The sequence below is a fragment of the Polypterus senegalus genome, chromosome 5 (assembly GCF_016835505.1).
Source record: "Polypterus senegalus isolate Bchr_013 chromosome 5, ASM1683550v1, whole genome shotgun sequence".
Lineage (NCBI taxonomy): Eukaryota > Metazoa > Chordata > Cladistia > Polypteriformes > Polypteridae > Polypterus > Polypterus senegalus.
The window spans coordinates 32,936,801-32,958,100 of record NC_053158.1 but is presented as its reverse complement, the minus strand read 5'-3'; the positions used below and the strand labels follow the sequence as shown (position 1 = coordinate 32,958,100).

Genomic DNA, 21,300 nt, shown 5'->3' with positions numbered 1-21,300 from the left:
ACGGATGCCTAGGAACTTTGATGTTGTAGGAAATTGCACTCAATAGTGGTTTGGCTTTTTTTTTTTTACAATTTCTCTAAAGACAAGACTCAGGTATTTAAGGGTCATAATGGTCTGTTTTTCTTCCTTTGTTAATTGCCTTTTTCTTGCCATTATGATTGCAATACAAAGTGCATATTGTCCAAATAACATTTTGGAGGATGTAGCAACACAGTTTAATCCAGCACTACTTTTATACAGACAGAGGCTGTTTAAGTAGGCAGCACAGGGTGGGACAACTGTAGGAATTGCATGAATCAGTTTTCAGGGCTTTATTAACTTCTTTTGCTGAAGAAAAGCTGTTAAGATGTTAATTCATTACATGTTACCTGAAAAAAGCCTTTTCATATAACTCTGAACATTACAGTATGTTTTAGGTTTTGAGAACATAAACTTTGTCTTCCATATCTCTCAGTTTACCTTAGTAAAAAATGGTTGTGCTATAAAAAATATTCACCATTTGGAAGTTTTCACATTTTATTTTTATGTAAGAGTGAATCCCATTGGATTTAATTTAGTTTCTTTGACATTGATCAACACAAAAAGACTCTTTAATGTCAAAGTGAAAGCAGATCTGTGCAAAGTGTTGTAAATCAATGGCTAAAAAAACCAAACATAATTGGTCTCACAAGGTGGTCTCCCTCACTAGTCATCTTGCATGATCACTCAGTTTCTGTTAAATGTCTGCCCTAGACTGATTTACAACTGTACCATATTCTTTACAGTTTTAAAATGATTGATTGACTGGCCTCCTAACGATTAATCAGTGACTTGCATATTTTCTTGTCTCTATTCCCTGATTTGTGATTTTCAGTTAACTTTTCGTGGAATTTATTGGAGTGTTCTTTTGTCTTCATTATGTGGATAAGGCTACGAAACTGAATCACCACAAATTGGACTTTACAGATATGGTGCATTTATTCTACAATCAACAAAAACCCTTAGAGACAGCTGGTCTCTATTGAATTAATTATGGGACTTCTAAAACCAATGGGCTGCACCAGTGGTGTTTTAGATGTGTCATATTAAAGGGGCTGAATACTTATGTGATAACTTATTTTGTGTTCTACTGTATATTAATTCATTGGACAACTTAATTTAGATGAATTTGCAGAGACCTATCTTCACTATTGATATTAAAGAGTCTTTTTCTCTTGATCAATTTCAAAAAAGCCAAATGAAATCATTTCAGAATAATAATTAAATGTTAAAGCCTCTAAGGAGGCAACATTTTTTGAATACTTTTTGTAGGCACTGTAAAGGTAACACAGAGAGCTATATATATTTATTTGTGGTTTCCAAATATTAATGAATGAGGTAGACAATGCAACCAACAGTGCACCTCAGACAGCATCAGGTGCAAGGCCAGAATCAACCCTGGGTGGGATAGCAGTTTCTATAGGCAAGGAATGCTAAGAAAATACAATTTAAAATATTTCTTTTTATTTAAAATGTTTCTAAATATTTGGGTCAGATAATGGATGAATGGATGGATTTTGAATTCCAGAAATCAATACAACATAATTAATGTGGAGACGGCAGAAAGCAAACGTGTATTAGTTTACTTAAATTGCTTCAGCATTAAAAAAGTGAAGCTACTAAAATACAGAAAAGAGCACTACCACACTTTGAATAACACAGAATAAATAGAATTATTTTAATGTTGTTTTAAAATAACAATAAATACAACAGTACTACAGAGACATATTCAGGAAAGGGGTCAAATATAACTTGTTAAAAATTGACTAAGGTAAAGTTGATGCCAGAAACAGAGTGGCTACTATTGATTAAAACACAAGCACATTTAATCACTGATTAACAATTTTCAGAATTATTTGCACATTGGCAAAGATCAAAGTCTTAAGAGAAAACCTTCATTAAGACTGAGAGAACAGGCACACTCGACATAGAAGAAGATCGAGCCAGGGTCTTTATGCCACAGCTCTGCTAAACCCTTTCATCATGACAAAGCTAAATAACTCCTTTTGCCAGATAGTTTATCTGCTACAACAAATGATAGTATTTCAATTCCTACTAGTCATGTAATATATGATAAACACTCTTCAAGGCAGACTGTCATCATTCACCCTAATCACTTGGCCATTTGCCTCATCTCTCCGGCAACAAAAAAACCAAATCAATTTTTCTTGTAGCATTTTTAACCATTCCTTTTCCTTCTGCTGCAACTGCTATCTAACCCCTTTGAAGGGTGTTGTTAGTTGAACCCCTGCTACAGCACAAATACGGTATTTGGCATAGCAACAAAAAATTTCAAACAAAATACTTGTTGGCTGCATCTTGTAAGATCAACGTGAACATGAGCTTCAAACCTGAATTATTGCACCTTTCACACAAAATTGGCAAGCAAATGCTTACAGCAAGAAAGCCAGACAGACAACCAGAACTGTACATAACACAACTAGGGAACAATACATTTTAATCTTTCTGACAATTTATTATTTCATGGTTGAGTAAATGTAAGTGGCATTACATAATGTAATAAGAGGGAGCATCTCTCCTAACCCAGAAAACATCCAAGGAGACTTAGGGTATCAAAAATAAGATATTTTAAAAATGTACAAATAGAAGGCATAAACAGCCCTACTCATATACCCACTTCTCAATTACCACACTAGAGCAGTCTCTTCTTAACTAACCTCTCTGTCTCTATCAATAATTTGACCTTCATTCTCCTTTTTGCAACTCATCCCAAACTCTAGCTTAATTCTCTTACCATCTATTATGGCCAAGATATTAAATGGCAAGTCCACAGGATTTAGAAATTATATTAGATGGAAAAAAACAATGGCTTTCAAATAACAGAATGGAAAAATGGTCAGAAAATGGGACAAAGTTCAAAATACCAAAGGAATTCAAAACAACAACAATAAAATTACTGTTAAAAAGTCAAGCAAAAGATCATGACGCTGAAGTAGTATCTATTCTCTCAAAATTGCTAAGTCGCTTGTACTTTAAGATTTAAGGAAAAGATGTCAGGCATCTTTTGTAATGGCTGCAGCCCCAAAACCTGTGTTGCTCTCAAAGATGTTTTCTTTTTAATGTATTACATTTAATTGCACCAGAATAAAAACTGTTAAGTGAAGTTTCTGTATATAAATAAAAGGCTAATGGTTGTGTCCATTATATGATTACTTGCAAACCACATCCTTGATCTTGGTCTTAATTGAAAGCTACTGACATGATACGTGCTGAAAATGTGACTAGCAGCAATCTTTGCAAAGTTATCAAAGTATGAATCGTTCCTATGGCAAACTACATAGGCAACCTGATCGAAAAGGTGACATGCTAAAGAAAAAGAAGAGCAGCAACAACTGCTGAGCATGAAGCAACTTCTTCATAGGAAGTAGAAGAATGAAAGCCCCAGCATCCACTAGACATCAAGAACATTTGGCACGGCAACCGTTTGGTCCTCGCAAGATGCTAGAGCTTAAGAAGGAAGACCGGAGGATTACATGTTTTCTAGTAACTAACAAGTTTAAAAGAAATCCCTCATTAACATTAGTAGCTTATATGGAAATCAATGGGATTTATAAAATAAAACCTTCAAATTAACCAAATTAGTCCATTTTAAAGTCACAAATATTTCTGAGTAATGATTTACATCTTAAGATAATATACTCGTGCCATTAGGGACCAGCCATTAGTGTCTTGTGGCAGGGCAATAGTATAGACAGCACTATTCCAGCTTCACTGGCGAGGCAAAACATGTAGCGTCTATTGATTTGGAGGTCTTTTGACCTTCCAACAGATGACTATTAGAGAACCAGATAGAAATAAGCCATGGTAAGCCTGAAGGAGTTATTTTGTCCATCTGTTTGTTGCTTTGTGTTATTGTGGTGGTGCCATGTGTCTTCCAGCTCCTGACCAGTCAGACACCCAGGTACAGTAAAATACTGTATCTGTGTCTTATGTGAAACTACATCCTTTTTTCTGCTATTTTAACAGCACATTTTTCAAATCAGGTTTATCAACCAATCACTTTATCAAGTTTGTGAAATTTGTTTTGTGAGATGTACAGTAAAGCACAACACATTGAGAAAAAAACAGCTGGCTAACAATATCGGAGGTATAATACTTACTGGTGAAATCAAATTAACTGGAATTTTAAATGTCAAAAGCATTCTGTAACATTTACTCTTCCAAATCTCTCCCTCTTTTCCTCTTTTTACATTTGTTCCAACTTTAAAGGTGTTTCTACAACTGTAATTTCCAAATAGAGTCAGGTTCAAAAGTATTTGGACAATGACATAATTTTGGTACACCACCACAATGGATTTACTTTTAACAATTTACTTTCATGGACAGCTCTTTGGACCTCATATTGTGAGTTCTCAGTGACAGCTTCCAAATGAAAATTCCACACTTGGAATCAATTCCAGACCTTTTACCTGCTTAATAATTAATGAAATAGTGAGGGAACTGCTCCAACCTGGCTATGGAAAAAGCTTGTCAGGCAAATATCCAAATACTTTTAAACCCTGATAAATAGGGGGACACATGTCTAAAAATGCCTGTCATTCCTAAACGGCTCATATGATACTTTTGGTATACCCCTTAAATTAAAATTGAAAATCTACATTTCAATTACATAATGCTTTCTTTATTTCAAATCTATTTTGGTGATGTACAGAGTGAAAATTATGAAAACTGCGTCACTGTCCAAATACTTAACGACCTGAATGTATTTTAGAATTCCTATAAAATAGCCTTTGCTCTACTGTTTTCAAAGTGTTGTACACTAGTGATCAAACTTTGTTATTACTTTAGCCTGTGTACTAAAACAGAAATTAGCTATTGAACTATACTGACTATACCTGCAGCAATTACTCATAGATAGATACAACATCCCATTCTCTCCTTTACTAATAAAACAGGTGTCGCACGATCATGTGTTTTTACTATGTTCATCATATTTTAGTTGCTATGCTAAAGAACGTTACTTTGGCTCCAAACCAAAAAACAATTATAAAAATGTAGTGCTTGCCAATTGAAGTATACTGCTTTAACAGATCCACTAACCAAATGCCTCAGTGAGTAAGCGCTTCTGTCAACACATTCAAAATTGTATCAGAGAGGTCTGTCTACCTCCTGCTTCAAAGCATTATATATAAGCCGCATGCATGTCTAGCCAATGTGAAAGTTTTAAAATATTAACAAATTACATTTTATTTTGAAACAAACATATGGAGCAATTACAGTAATTTAGTCATTCTTGTAGACTAGAAACAAGTTCAGAATAGCTGGTTAGTTAAATAGACAAGTGTACCCAGGCACACTATATTAATAAGAATGAAAAGCCTCCGGTAGCCTTTATTGAGGCTATGTATGGTGCTGCATTAAAAATGTAACTGACTTTGCCATCATTTGTAACTCACTCATTCACATGTGTGATACAAGGTAAGGTAATTAATACTTACTGTTGATTACTCAACCTCATATCAACACATTCTCTAAGAAAATGCAAATCATGAATTTTTATTTCTGAACTAATTCAGAATGGAATTAATGTAGTAATAACATAAGTCAGCTTGCCTTGAAAGACCAGTGTGATTTTAACTTTATTAAGCTGAACCAAACAGGGTTTTAAATAATAGGTATGATACCTGTAATACCGCACTGAAATTCAATTGACATGACAAACAAGAAATGAATTATTTTATCTCATTATGAATTCTCTACTGAGCCTTGTGTGTCTTGTAAACCTGAATTGAGCTCCTGCCCATTTCAAACTCTTTGCATGTCCCTGATTTTACAGATGACTGACATTTACAAATTATACATAATTTGAATATAACTGTTAAAGGAGTATTACTTGGGGCTACTGAAAAGTTGTATGTAGTCCAAATCTTGTCCGTGAACCGGCAATTGATGATCCTGGGCTTAGAAGGCTAACAGTTAACAGTTTTGTTCCTTTATTATGATATTTTATGTATTATTTGTATTCAATTCGTGCTTAATAAACCACTTTACTGTAATTGTTTACAATCTTTAGCATTTTCTGGGTTTATAAATACTTTGAGAGCATTCTTTACTCTTGACAATCAGCCATGCAGAAATTCTGCCATGTGCATTTCTTCTTTATATACAGTGTTTAGTAAGACCAAAATGGGCATTCACTATTTTTTTTTCAAAGAAGAGAATAAAACATTAACTGTTATTGTGCATTGTATTATTTGCACAAGACCTGAACATTTAAGGTCCTGGGATATTTTATTATTTTCCCACAAAAATGTTAGTGCCAGCCTGAATGGTTCCTTTATTAAACTGGGAAAAAAAGTCTAGCTAGTCTACGGGTCTTTGTATCAAAGGGCACACTAACACACAAAACCATACCAAGCCAATTTAGAGCTGAAATTGAACTTAACCCATGGATCTTACAGTGTTTGATTCTTCCTTATCTTCAGATTATCGACATACAGACAGCCAGCTAGCTAAGCTGCACTCTCCACATACCAAGGAGAGGTTTGACATGGTGTTAAATATGAAGAATGTTTCTCAAGCACTCTTTTTTTCCTAATACACTTTACTAATGTATTGAACAAGTGATATAGAAACAGGTGAAAGGAGTATATTGGCTAAGACGATTGAGCTTTCTTTAAAATAAAATTTAGTTATGTATTTTAATACATTCTTGTATGTTTTTGGGTCATTCAATGATAAACATATCAGTTGGACAATAAGGCAACACTTTCACTGTATTCTGTACATGTGACTATACCACTAATAGTACTACTGACAATAGATTGAATGACTAAGTGATACAGGGGTTCTGGCCAGTCCACAATGGAATTGCGAAAGTTTTCTAGGTTCCACAATTATATGGTACCAATGATGTGATACCAGGTAACTGTGTTTCATTTAATCAAAGAAAATGAAAGCCAACTTTGAAATAGAAAGAATAGTTTCATTATAATCTACCTATTCCCCATACCTGTGTTGTCCAGGAACTCGTAGAAAGAATCAAAAATGCAATATTTTTGTTTGTTCCCACCTACGAGTTTTGATTTTCAATTTATAAAACTATGTCCAATCAATTAACCCTGGTCCACATAATGTTTCAAATTCATGTGTTTGTAATAGACCTCTTCTACTCGATTACTTAATCAGCAATTTATATGCAAAAGATTCTTCACTAGTTAGTTAAAGTAGCATTGTAGGAAACATAAATCATTACATTATAATATTAAGGCACTAAAAATAATAGCTGTACAACCTTGGCAGCAGCTAAGTATGTAGGCAGTGCTAGGAGTTTAGATGGGTTGCTGTCAAAGGAGGGCAGAGCATATGCTTATACAGAGTACCCCCGGGATCCCAAAAATGATCTTAGGCTTTACCTGAGAAAGTCATTCCAGATTTTAAAGTTCTTTCCATTCACAGGCCCATTGTATACTGACTCAAGATGAGACTGTGAAGTTTGAAATCAGAAGATGAGATGTAGGAGAGAAAAAAATGCTATGGAATGGTCCATACAGTACTACTTCATGTAAATTATGCCTTAGCAATACTGTGGGAAAAATACTCAACAGTATATTTTACAATACAATGCAAATGATTGAACTGTATGGCAGTTATTGTTGGGCATAGGTCAAACGGTTTTTGAAAGACATGGAGATAAGTATTGGATCAAACTGTAACAAATACAATAGGTCAGGGGCCTGTAACAAGATAAACACAATGCAACTTGTTTGGAGAAGATAGGCATTTTTTTTCTGAAGTTATTGTGGTACATATGTCTTGGTGTTCAAGGCAGATATTTTGGAAACTGGCTATTCTAAAATATTGTGTCTTTGATAGGATATAGTCATCTAGGAGATCTATATAATGAAAAAAATCATTAATTTTCCAATGAAAATTGTAATTGTAAGATGTGAAAAACAGCATCAATTTTCAGAGAGACACCAAGCTAAAACCAACTTTTTGAGATGTCTTGAACATAGAAGAATAAGAATCTGAACTTAACTCATTAGCAAATTTTTGATCCCATCACCAAACATCTATTTACATGAAAGTAATAAAAAAAATCAAAGATCTAAGACACAAAAGTAAGTTCAAACACCAGGAAATCTTTTAGTCAAAACTAGAATCACACACCAAAATAGGTATTATCCTAATCTTAGATACTTAAGAGATGCGTGCGATATGGTTGTTCTGGTGATGTCACATCCAGTACAGTCCTAGTGCCTTCGGGGAAAGACTGTCATGGAAACCAGGGCACTGTGTACAGAAAATAGAAGTGCAACAAAAAAAAAAATCCTTTTCCAGAAACCTTCTATGAAGAAAAAAAAAAATAGCAAAAATTAATTCTCTGAGTGGAACAAAATCAGAATAGATGTATAAACATCAAATAAGGACTCTTGAACTGCCACAAAAAATAAAGGAAGTCCCAAATCACAATACCCTGGTCCTAGAGTTCAAAAAAGAGCATATGGCAAAAAAGAAAAGATCCCAGATGATTGCGTTATGATATATTGGAGATTTTATTTATATATATATATATATATATATATATATATATATATATATATATATATATATATATATATATATATATAGGTGTGATGGACTTGAATTGTTACTAAGGTGGGGAGAAACGATTGACCTGGTGTATAGGAAGGCCTGGAAACGCATAAGGATTTACTAATTTCCCTCCATTTATCGTGTGCCATCATTATTCCAGGTGTTTTTTCCCTCCCTTGTGTAGTTATTTTATAGCACAGAGCCTTTTCTTTACAACTTAGACTTCTTTGGCATTCATTGTTCAATGAAGGATTGAGAATGCCCCCTACTCTCAAAAAATCCCTTACAATGCACTTTAGAAAGCAGAAAGAGATAAAGAAAAATGATGATTAGCCAAAGAGCTCATTGACAGTCATGGGTTTTTCATTGATTGAAGGCTTGTAGTTATTGCCTTAGAGCAATAAATGTAAATGTGCCTATACTGATTTAAATACAGTATTCCAGCAAATGTTTAGTTTGAGCATATTTTACTTCTATATTATTTCATATACATTCCAAATTTGTAATTTAATGGACCTAATCTAAAAAGGCAAGATAACAACATAATCTCTGAACCACAATAAAAGTAAAAATGAAATAAGAACTGAACTAAAACCAAAAATTACCATTTTCAAAATCTTTTTAATGAGGTGTGCAAATTGGTCAAAAGAACTGAAGTTGTATCATTGACTTGGAAATGAATAGCTAAAATAATTCCCACAGGAAAGCATCTAGGCATTGGTCTTAAGTCAAGATATATAAAAGAATTCATTTCTGGAACCAATTATAAAGAAAAAAAGGAGTGATTTCTCATTTTACATTGCACTTTTTATGATTGCTTATTCTTACATACCAAGTGTTATGAAACAGACAAATCCCAAATGTATGTAAAAGTATTCAAAAAGAACAGCACTTTCAGAAAAGGGAGTTGGCAGAAATAAAGATCTCAGTTGCCTGACATAGTTTAAAATTGTAATACTGGGTGTGGGAAACTGAAAGGATTCTGTTGTTAGACATGTTTCGGTGGAACAATTACTCTGAGAAAGCAGCAGTCAATACAATTTACAAAACTTTATAAAGTAGGCTTACTAACAAATCTAAAGTATTGATTTGTGTTCTAACACATAAGATCCAAAAATCAATAAGACATTGCAAGAAGTACAATGTAAGAAATATCTCTGCTATCAGGAGGCTCTGTCTGTATTATTTAGCGAACAAAAATATCCAAACAGTGCTATATGCAAAAACAGAATAGACTTCAAAGAAAAAGAGAAGCATAAGGTAACACAAGCAAGATCACTCTGAATTTGTTGATTGGCTTAATGTAATATGGGATATCTAAGCTGCTTGACTCAAAGAAGCCTACTACAGTATATTCAATTTCACAAAATAGACACATATTAAAAGTTAAATGAAATTCAATGTATAAAATATACTAAAATGCAATCCTTATTCAATTTGTGTATTTAATTTTGGCATGATGTTGATGTCATAATTAAAAAATAAATCAAATATTTACTGCTTATTAATATAGCACACAATGGAGCACATAGCATTTTGTTCCACAACCATGCATTAATCATGCCAAAACTAAATAAAATCAAAAGGGGTAAAACGTGTCAATAGTGGAAGTAAGAGGTGTTCCATTCGCAGCAATATGCTATCAATCAGCGTCAATAGATTCATGATCTAAAATAATTAAATATAATGAGCATCAAGATGCTACAGGCCCCTAGACAAAGGTATGCATTTATTGTTTTATTCAAAACATGCAAATGTCAGGGTTACCTATTTGAATATTTTTTTGCATCTCACCAATAGGTTATCTATGTAAATGTTTGCCTCAATTGAGGATTTGTTTACCCCAAGGAATACACTGGTTTCATTTTTGTTTTCAATAATACTTTTGGATCTGATTGCGATTTTTGTTTCGAGCTGTTTATCACTGCCATTGATTCCTGTTGCCAGGACCGTTGCAGAGTGGGCATATCCCCTGAGGTTGTGGCCCTGTCAATCATGACACAACAGTATAGAAGGTCATGTAAGGATATACTTCCTCATCCTACTACAAAGATTCCAAAACCCTTCAAAGCTTTTAAAATATTTTCTTTGTTTAGTTTCACTGGATTTTGAACTCTCTACAATCCTTCTGACTTTGATTTTGCCTTGCAGTTTGGTTACTGACAGTTATTCTCCTGGTTCTGACCCTTGCTTTGGTTTTTTGACTTTATCCTTTTTTTTCCTGTAGCCCTCTAAAACCTTGTGCCTGCTGGGCATTAAAGCAAACTCATTCCAGGGGACCCCTTTCACACAGGCTATCTGCCTCAACCGCTGCAACTGGAAAAGCTGGAAAGCCTGCTTTTTCAATCTTCTGAGCCATGGGTTCCGAGCCCCTGGATAGAGCTCTCTAGAAAGCTATAGAATATAACGGTTGCTCCTAGGGATTTCATAGTCAATCAGCAAGCTGATGCCAGATCAATCAATATGTGCTCTTGTAAACTGACCGCTACACTATTACCTCTTACCCTGTATCACATTATTTGCAAATTGACAAGCTCTCAATAAGACAAGACTATGGATTCCAGTAGTAGATAGGCCAGTAGTGGAGCTACTGCTTGCTTCATTTGTTGCTGTTGTGCCCTCGTAGTCTGTTGCTTCTCTAGAGCAACCATAGCTTACCTAAGTAACTCAAGGACATCAGAAGTATCCATTTTATTCTTTCAGTATCAACATCTGCAAAATGTTCGGCACAGTATAGATGAAGAATAATAAAAAAAGAGGTTAAACTATAGAGTATCTGACTATCACAATGGTGCAAGAATAAAAAAATATGAATAACATTAATGATCAGCAAAAAAAAAAAATACAATAGAGTACTTAATGTTTTCAGTGAGACCAGACTTACACCATTAACTGTTTCATTAAGCCATGTGAAGAACACATCTCTAGCAAGAATGTAGGCAGAATTGGAACACCTTCTTGCCCCTTTCCCCCGATACTGATAGGTCACTTGATTTATTTTTAGTTTCAGAACAATTACTGTGTGGTCGTGGAAAGAAAAGAAATACAATGCGCTTCAAGCAAACAATAAATGAAATGTAACATTTTTTTTTTTACTTAAGGCTTGTTCAGTGTGCAATCAAGTGAACATTAATTAAAATATAATACACCTTTGTACTGCATTTGAAATTGGCACAAATATAGTGTGTTTCAATAAAAAGCAATTAATTGTGTGATAGATTCCCTTTTAACTGTGAAACAAAACAATCTTGCCAAGTTTCATTTATTTTACAGATTGGATTGCATTTAACTTTGGCATGGATAGTGTTACATACTCAAAAATGATAACTCGTTAGAATAAATTACACATAGGTAAAAACAATTATTTATATTTAGAGTAATCTTCAAACAAAACTGCCTTGGAGTGTTGTGCAAAACACTACACAAAACTCGATTGAAATATTAATTAAATCAAACACAAAATCATCAAGTAAAATCCAGACAGTACACTTCCTCTTTCTGGTGACAATAATAATAAAAAGTAAGGATAGACAAGCAGATGTAGCTGCTTTGCATTACAAAGTTCACAGCACATCATTACTGAATCCATCTACTTACATATGTTGGCTTTTAAAACAAACTAGAACACTTCTGAATGAAAGCATTGTATCTCATTGTGTGTGTGTACTGCTTTGGGCCATTTTTCTTGGAAAACTTTGTCGCTCATTTAATTGAAATGTTTTTCTAATCATGCGCCATGCTTCTTTATTCCCAGTCAATAAAATGAATAATTTGCTATTCTGTCTGCTAAGGAAGCACCATGACATACAAACTGTCATCTTCAGTATAAATTACCTTCAGTGGTATAGGGTAAATCATAAAAGAAAGCAAAGTACTGTAAACTATTTTACAGTCAAGACCATCTCAGCCACATCATTCTACAGTGTGCGTTTCATTTCAAGAAATGTTAATACAACAATGAAAGTCCAATAGCACCAGCAGGAGTACAATTCTGGAGGCCAAATTTTAGATATTGAAAAAACAAGGAGGCATTTTGTAGAATATTGACGATTATCTTGATGAAAATACAGTATGTACACCAATAATTCATTCTTTCATAATTAAATTGTAGTTTAGAAATAATGAGGAATAAGCAGAGTAATTGTGCCATACTTAAGAAACATAACTGCCATAAAGTAGTTACAATATTAGTAGGTCTCATTCATAGTCTGTGTGTTGTCTGTATGCAGTTTGCATGTTCTCCATGTACCTACACATGGTACTCTCCAGTTTTCTTTCCACGCTTCAAAAATGTCTATGTTAATTGGTATCTCTAAATTCCCACTCTACATGTTAGTGTGGATATATGTATGAATGTGCCTTGCCCCATGCATGGTTGGTTCCTCCTTTATGCCCAGTGCCGCTGAAATAGGCAATGGCACCCCACTACTCAAAACTGGATAAATGAATAACTAAATGTATGGACAGATGGCTGTTAATGGAAGAAAGAAGTATTTTATAGCTGAGTTTGGTTAGGGGTGGGAAGGTAAAGTGCTACACTAGCATAACAGAAACGTGAAAATGTATCAGAGCTAGCATGCAACCCCTTTTAATCCTTGTATCTTAACACTTATAGGATGCACACCTAAATAAGATGTATTTTCTGATACATTACAACTATAAGTTATCAACTAACAGGATAAACAGGAATCTGAATTCTAATCAATGAATTAATTAAGTTAAATATATCTAAATACATTACAAATGACAAGAGTATAATTTAAACAAAGCAAGTCTGTAAAAGACATCTTAATGATTCCTAAAGAAGATAATAACCTCCTAACTATTTTGACATGCACAGGCTAATAACCTGCTAGTAAGTAACCAGAGACTTATCTTTGTATGGCATAATTACACTGGTCCATTTTTAAGTTTACTTAAGTTTACTTACTTTGACATTCTAGTCATTAATGTATATAATAAAACAACACAACTAATCAACTATCAATATGTTGTAGAATATCAATAATCTATTGGATGAAAACATTGTAGTTTAGCATATAATAAGCACTGTGCAAACTTGAATAAGGTATTGACTCAGTCTGTTATTTAATTATCTTAGCTAAAGGTGCTCTGTAACTACAAATAAATAGAAACTGTGCACAGTTTAGTTTCTTATAGGTAGAACACTAAGTCTCAAGGATAACAAAACAGACATTCTTTTCATAGCAACTGGAAGAAATGGTTTTTGCTCAGAATATAGGTTTGCAGAGTATTTTATTGTTTTATTTATTTAACACTTCAAAAAAATTAAACCCAAGGAAGTACTGTAACTTGCAAGCAAAGCTACCATGTCAAATCAAAGTGTTTTGAAAAATGCATTAACTAAGTGAGTAGAAACACCATCTAAATAATTAAGACTATGCCTTGTCAAGTCCATGGAAAAGTATCATTTATTGAATTGTTAGCATAGGTTCACAAATTGAATCATGCAGAAGATGGTTCCTTCACATCCCTAATGAGCAGCAATAATACAACATGTCTTTGAGATACTATCTTTATTCACCTAAACTTAAGTCAAACACAAAAATAAGTTTGGTGTTTAGTGCACAACAAAATGAATAACTGACAGGTGAAATGCACTGAGTCAAGGTTTTAGATGATAAGAACAGAACATGCTTGAAACCAGTAAGCAATATCTTAGTAAATGTCACAGTTTAAGATGAAACCAGTGCAACGTGTATATGTATTTATGAGTGCATCTCTCTGCTTCTCTGGGCTGTGTAGTGGCTCTGAAGCCAGGGATCTACACTGGTTGCCGGTTCAGGTCCCATACACGCCAGAAGTGACTCTGCTCTCAGCAAGGCCCTTAACCTGCAATTGCTCTCTCAAGAGTCACCCTAACACAAATAACTCTGGAATGAAAACCACAGTTTCCAGCAAGAGAGGGAAAATCTATAAAGGCACAAGTGCAAATGTCACATAGACAATGATATAAATGCACACATGTACTTACTGTGGTATCTCATGGTATTTGGGTCTCAGGTTTAATTTGAGACAGTAATGCTTCTGTGCAAATTTAGAATGCGTTTGTATGGGATTTCCCCTTCAAACTGCCAAAGGGGAAACTGCCCTGCCACTGTGTGTGGAAATGCTATTAGAAGGACTAGTGACTTTAAAATTTTGCATGCACTTATAACAAATTTATGTAATTGCTCATTTATACTTTCCAAACAGATTTGCTCACAATGACAAAAAAAAAAACTTGCCTTCAGATGCAATGGTTCATTTTGCATAAAACATCAGAACATAGAAGACCAACAGAGCCAGGTATGAAAATGGATGGGACTACATGCCTAATAGATTCACAACTAATACTGAATAGCTATAAATCAGATTTTTTTATAAGAAACTAGTCAGAGTCAAATCATTCTGACCATTGATACCATTACGATTCTGAGTGGCCAGTAGGAACATTCATTTTAAGAAAGGTATCACACCACTTTGGAAGAATCTGTAATTCCCAGACTCTCAGGTGGAGAGTCACAGCAGATTGTCATTGAGCCCTATGTCCACTCTCTGCACATTCAGCTGAGATGTGGCACTTTTAGAGAGATAGCTAGATTTTTTCATGCTGAACTCACTACAGAGGGATTTCATTCAAAGGATTCTTTATCAAGGGTACCATTGAGCATTCACCATTGCAAATTGCATTTGTACAGGTGTTTGGATGAGTGGATTCAAAATCTCCATTGGGGTTGGTACTCAGAAGTAGGTCAGATAAAAGTGCAAGCCTGAAAACATACAAGAATTGCATTGTGCATAATGGATGGATGGATAAAAAGGTAGGGGCAACATCACCTTTAACTACTGGTCACATCAGTTGTACACATTCAAGAAATTCTGTATGGGAACTTATTCAAGTACCTTGGGCTTAATACTGTATATGACCTACACTCAACAGCACCAGTTACCAAAAGTACTGGAAGAATTCCCACATATTGCTGATTCCAAACCAGACTGGTCTTTCCAGTCTTAGGACCAGCACAGGAATTGTGGGCAAAGACCAACAACGAAGAACTGTAAAATAAAGAAGAATTAGAAGTCTAGAAATTGGTATGGTCAGGGGTGACTAAGGAAAGCCATGGCATCCGGTTCAGTTTGAAATCCATCTATTAGTAATTAGTTTGATACTTGAGCCCCTCCTGACAGAATCAGACAAAAAGCAGAACCAATTGATAGGGCATCAGCCCACTGCAAGGATGCTCATACTTATATACCCATCTCACCCATACTGGACCAATTCAGAATCACTGATTAATGTTAATCACATAACTTTGGGGATGTGACCATAGGGAAATGGAATAAACCTACAGGGACATGCAACCTCCACATAGAGTCGGATTAGGATCTGAAGCTCCAACTTTAGAAGCCTGAATTAGTATTGTTAGGAACTGTGCTTTCCACATATTGAAAACAATAAATAAATAGATACATTTCATAAAAGATACATTGTATTTGTTCCCTTGCTAAATAAACAATCCAGTAATTTTCTAAAGAATCCCCAACAGCCACTGACTTCTTTCTTTCCAAAATTATTCTGGGATATAAAAGTAATGATACAGAAAACTGGATAATAAATGATTTGTCTTGTAGTCAATGTTTCAGTAATATGTAGTATTAAATCTGAACAATCTCATTTATACCTGTACTGACAGAGAAGTCTTCATTTAAAAAGTGTGGTACAAAAACAAATGGCCAGTATAATATAAGCAAAATTAAACATATTTCAGAAAGACAATAAAAAAGAGTTCCAAAACACATTTTGTTTCTGTACCTACCCATTAACATATTGCTAGAAAATAATTCAGAGAATTACAGTGACTCTTTGAACTCAGCCAGCATGTTATTATCCTTTCCAATTCCCAGCTTGGAATCTTTTTTTAATTACTGTGAGATACAAATTCATTTCTCAAAAATGGCAAGAAAAAAGAAATATTTTAACTGCCTCTCCGACAAGGCGACAATTAAAAGCTTATGTGGGTCTTTAAAATACAAACAACTGTAGTAATCTTTACCTTGAGGTAATGTTATACATGTAGCGATCAGTCAGAGCAAAAAAAAAAAAATGACAAGAGCTAACTTTCATTTCTTCTGAATCCTTACTACGGAAAACACATATTGCCTGCAAGAGGCCACATGAGAAATTAATATTGTTTCCATATGCCAGTTTTCAAAATGACTACATCTAAGAAAACTACCACAGGAATAAATGGGTCTTTTTAATAATGCATTTGTATGCAGTTAAAGCACTTTCTGTTAGACCACAATAAATGCCGGTAAGAGCAGGCATGCATTTTTCTTTATACACATCAGAGATTTCACTGAGACAGAAACAGCTGAAAAAAACAAACAACACAAGCCTGTTTGTTAAACACAATTGTGCCTTCAAATTCCATCAATTGCAGCCCTTCTCCCAGCAAGAAAAATCAGGCTTTAACTTACCTCCATTTTCTTCACCAGTGCTGTTATTTGTCTCCGTCATTTCAGTACCCTCTAAATCAGATTCACACACAGGCTCACTTGCCCCATCAGCAAGGCTTGGAGATTCTTCTTTCTACAGAGAATGCATTTGAAGAGGGAGGAAAAAAAAAAAACAGCTAAAGCAATTGCACAGTGTGAATGCTTGTCTGAATTACACAAATGCATTTCACACATTGATTCACTACTAAGAAACCTAAATCACTTTTGCCTTTCTTCTTCATGGCTAATAACATTAGGTTCAAATGTTGTCTTTTTTTCTGCCTGGAATGGCAACATACTTCCTTGCACACTCGACAGCAGACTTGCCTTGCAGCTTAAATTCCATCCAGGCAGTTCAGTGTTCAGACTACTGCTACAGAAACCTAAATCCTTTAATGTTGCCTGTGTCTGCTTCCTGAATCTTGACCGTTACAACAACTGAAGGCTCACAAACCATGGGAATGAGCAGAGCAGTCTGGAGTCTTGCCAATCCTGTCTTTAAAGCGTTCAGTTTTACTGTTACTATTATTATTAACATCAACAGTAACAATAAATTATAGCATTTAACATAAAAAATAAAAACACTCACCTCCTAACTTGCATGTTTTGTCATGTGTGAGTTATTTGTGCTTTTAACAATTTAACAAGCAAACCTAAACAATACCATAGCTGAAAGGAAATTCTGACATAAAAAAAAAAAAAAAAACTCCCAAGACAAAATCGGAAATAAAAATTTCACAGTGGCCCCTTTCAACTGAAGTATCTTGGGATGTGCTTCAGGATTTCTTCAGTTTGTGCGTGCTTTTTTTTTCTTTCTTAAATAAGCAATTAAGCCTCCATTATGAAAACATATCGCTGTTCAGCTGCATCTGCATCAGTAATATCAGTTTACAAGAATAAATTAAAACAGGCCGTTAGACATTTAAATTCTTATTAGATTATTTCAAATGCTATTCCCCAAGCATGACATGTGCAGTGCATGGGGAAATATTTATCTATCTTCAGACTGTCAAATCAAACAATTGCGGCAACATTCATATCTGTTTTTAAATAGTTTACTTAAGTACTTTCCCACAAACTAAAGTAAAATTACAGATTAGGAAAATAAATCTTCAAAAAGCAATACAGGCATTGTGCAGGTTTTTATTACCATGTAAGCACCTGTGCTAAGTGAATAAAACTTTTTTTGAGACTTACTTACTTTTAGGGCATAAAGTCCAGACTTCCCTGGGATTTTAAAGAAGGTTCCATCCCCAACACGAGTGTTAGTATGAAGCATGGCATTCAGGCAAGCCAAGGGAGAGGTTCCACTAGCATTGGAGAGATGAAACAGATTGAGTGCTCCAAGTAATAAAAGCATGTACTTTCAACTAAGGCTTTATAAAATTTCTTCCAACCATGAAAGCATCTAGGTTACAATAACAGAAGTAACACCAAGTTAAAACATTTGCAATGTTCACATGGGTTGGGGGGTGGGAGTGGGGCACAACATAATAACAACAACAGATCAAATATATAATTATACAGTTTTCCATATCAAAGCAAGTACGTTTATTGCATTGGAGTCTGAGTCACAAATCATATTTCTTAAGCATTTTGTTTTAATTAAAAGACATTTAATCAGCTTCTTTTAATATTATGTAAGAGACTGTGTGGCACAGTAAACATGAAGGATCAAAACTTAAACTTTAAGAGCATCCAATAGGATAAAAGAACAAGGAAAAAAAGGTGAAAACCCTGCATTAATGTAACTTACCTTACTTGAGGAATATGGCTCTGTTTAAATCAACCAACAAAATATTGGCACAGGAAATTTTGTTAGTGCATATGACCAGAAGGGATACATAGTACGGTTCTCCTTTACTCCTATCTGAGGACACTGAAGCGCTACCTAACGGTGCTCCTAATCAAGATAGAATTTCGCGCAGAGCCCAAACTGGAAAGGGTTACAAAATCATTTTTTTTTATTTTACATATATATATCTATATATATATATATTTGGTTCTCATCGGTAGGAACCGACGAAAAGAGAATAAAGTACTGCAAATCCTTTTGTCATTCAGCCTTATGGATGGTTAGCAAATCAGCGGGATATAATCAGAGATGAGTGTTGTACACAAAGCATGCCGGCACATACAAGTCTATTGACAGAGAGATTGATGCCGACAAGATGCCTTGTGAAAGTGTACACACAAAAATACGGCGATGCAAGCTATTTTTTAACCCACTGCAGCTGAAGCAGATTTTAACAGATAACGCATGTTTGCAACACGTCAAACAGACTGCAGCCAACGGCACGATAAAAATGCTTTCACTGTTAACTGTCTGGCTGGCAAAAAATACGCAGGCACGGTGCCGCCCCTTTGCGTGGTTCTATGAAACAAAGAAGCAGCGAAATAAATGTGTTGCTGTTATTACTGCTCGCACTTATTCAGGATTAAAAATATTTGCTCTGAAGACGTGGGAGTAAACTGATAATTAGCCTGCGATATGTAACAGATCCAGCTTCTTAACAGACACACTAACATTGTAGTCCTGCGAGAGGCACCAAGAATATTTAATGTCCTCCGAAAGGAGCGCGTGTATCAGTACCGTTCACCACCAAGACCCTTCACAGCTCATTTGTGCCAGTGGCAGTTGTGAATTATTAGATGGCCCCGATTCATATGATAGGACGGCATTCCCTCGAGACTAGTTTACGGACGGCAATGGATTTTTACATGAACTTTATAAACGACGCGCACACACACAATTTTAACTCGAGTCCCCGTATAAAGCATTCTTGCACATCTGAAATCCATAATCATCGTGACAGATCATAAGTAACCAGACAAAACGTTCACGGGGCTGAGTTATATTATGAGGCTGATCCAAGAAGCAGAGTACAGTAATCAAGTCACAAGACGTGTCCATTTCGTTTAATATGGGCTGTCAGTACTCAGTACACAGTGGAAGCTGGTCATGATCTCTTTTCAAAGGGGAGATAAAAGCTAACAGAGATCATAAAAATGTGACGCTTGCTTAATAAAAGATGACAGAGATTAAACCGTGATTCAATTTCTTTTAAACAGCTGTTAGTCTGACTGAAGCAGTGGCACAGGAGAGCGCAGTGTCTATCAAAGAGCTCTAGATCAGGACCCGCTTAGGCTTTGTCTTCTCGGTTTCGTGTCCCGATCCTCCACCCACCCCCTTATCAACCTTTAATTCTCTCAATAACGATACAGTCAAGTTTGCTAATGAAGATAGACTAATTGTCACAAGTTACTATAGTGATATGTTCAGATTATCTCATTAGTGGGTTGATGTTTTTCTTTTCTCTCTCTCTTTTGTAGGTGCCTACGTTTCGCAAAAATATAAATGAATAGAGAGATTCAACATCACAATTCAGTAAGCCATAAAGTGCAAAACGTGTGCCTGTGTTCAGGAGATAATGACAAGTCTATGTAAAATGCACTATGCCAGCTTACATCCTATTTCTTACGGTACTGAATTGATACTATTTTTCTGCTTTTCTTGGGAAGTGAATGACTTTACTGTATTTTCCTAAAGCTCGTGTTTCTATAAACTAGATATTTACTATTTATTTTCATTGCAGTCAAATTTTTCATTGCTATTTATTTATTGATTTATTTTACAATTGTAATGCAGATTTGTGTATAATGATTCCTGGCTTCAGATTTTTGTAACTGGTGAAGTATGACTCAATGTCAATAACTGTGCTGTTAATTTTACTTATTTATTTATTTTTTTTTAAATGAAGGAGTTCAGCTGCTGGGATCAACTCCAACACCCCTTATCTGTGTGTTCAATAATGGATGGATGAATGATTATCTAAGAAAAGTCTTGACACTTTACCTCCGAAACACATGCATATAATAAAAATACATCCATCTATCCATTAACCAACCTGCTATATCCTAACTACACGATCACGGGGTAATACAAATACATTATATATATGTTGCTTGAAATGACTGATTTACAATTTATTATTCATACCGAAAAGCCCCATTGTCAGCAGCCACTCCTCCAGTGTCCTAATTGTAAATTATTTTACTACATCTGTAATTAATCATGTTTAAATTCTAATTGGTTATTAAAGAAACCTCTGTAATTGTGTTACTAAAGCAAAACCCATTATTCTATTCAATACAGCAAGTCAGTTTTCGTTCCATGGGTTTCAAGGTACCGGAATTCCTAAAGTTCGATACTGGCTTCAA

At 34.8% G+C, this 21,300-nt stretch overlaps 1 protein-coding gene across 3 annotated transcripts in view; it reads right to left on the bottom strand.

The window, feature by feature from the left end:
• The window catches only part of LOC120530197 (putative Polycomb group protein ASXL3), a 262,912-nt gene that overhangs the window by 116,969 nt on the left and 124,643 nt on the right, over nucleotides 1-21,300 (bottom strand). The window contains exons 1-3 of one of the 3 annotated variants that reach the window (XM_039754459.1): nucleotides 18,836-18,896; nucleotides 18,281-18,389; nucleotides 17,062-17,173 (exon numbers count right to left, since the gene is read on the bottom strand). In XM_039754459.1, the coding sequence (XP_039610393.1) occupies nucleotides 17,062-17,173; nucleotides 18,281-18,358 (190 nt within the window). In that variant the 5' untranslated portion in view covers nucleotides 18,359-18,389; nucleotides 18,836-18,896. Of the gene's footprint in view, nucleotides 1-17,061; nucleotides 17,174-18,280; nucleotides 18,390-18,835; nucleotides 18,897-21,300 lie in introns of those variants that run through there. The other 2 variants (XM_039754458.1, XM_039754460.1) reach the window with 2 other exon arrangements.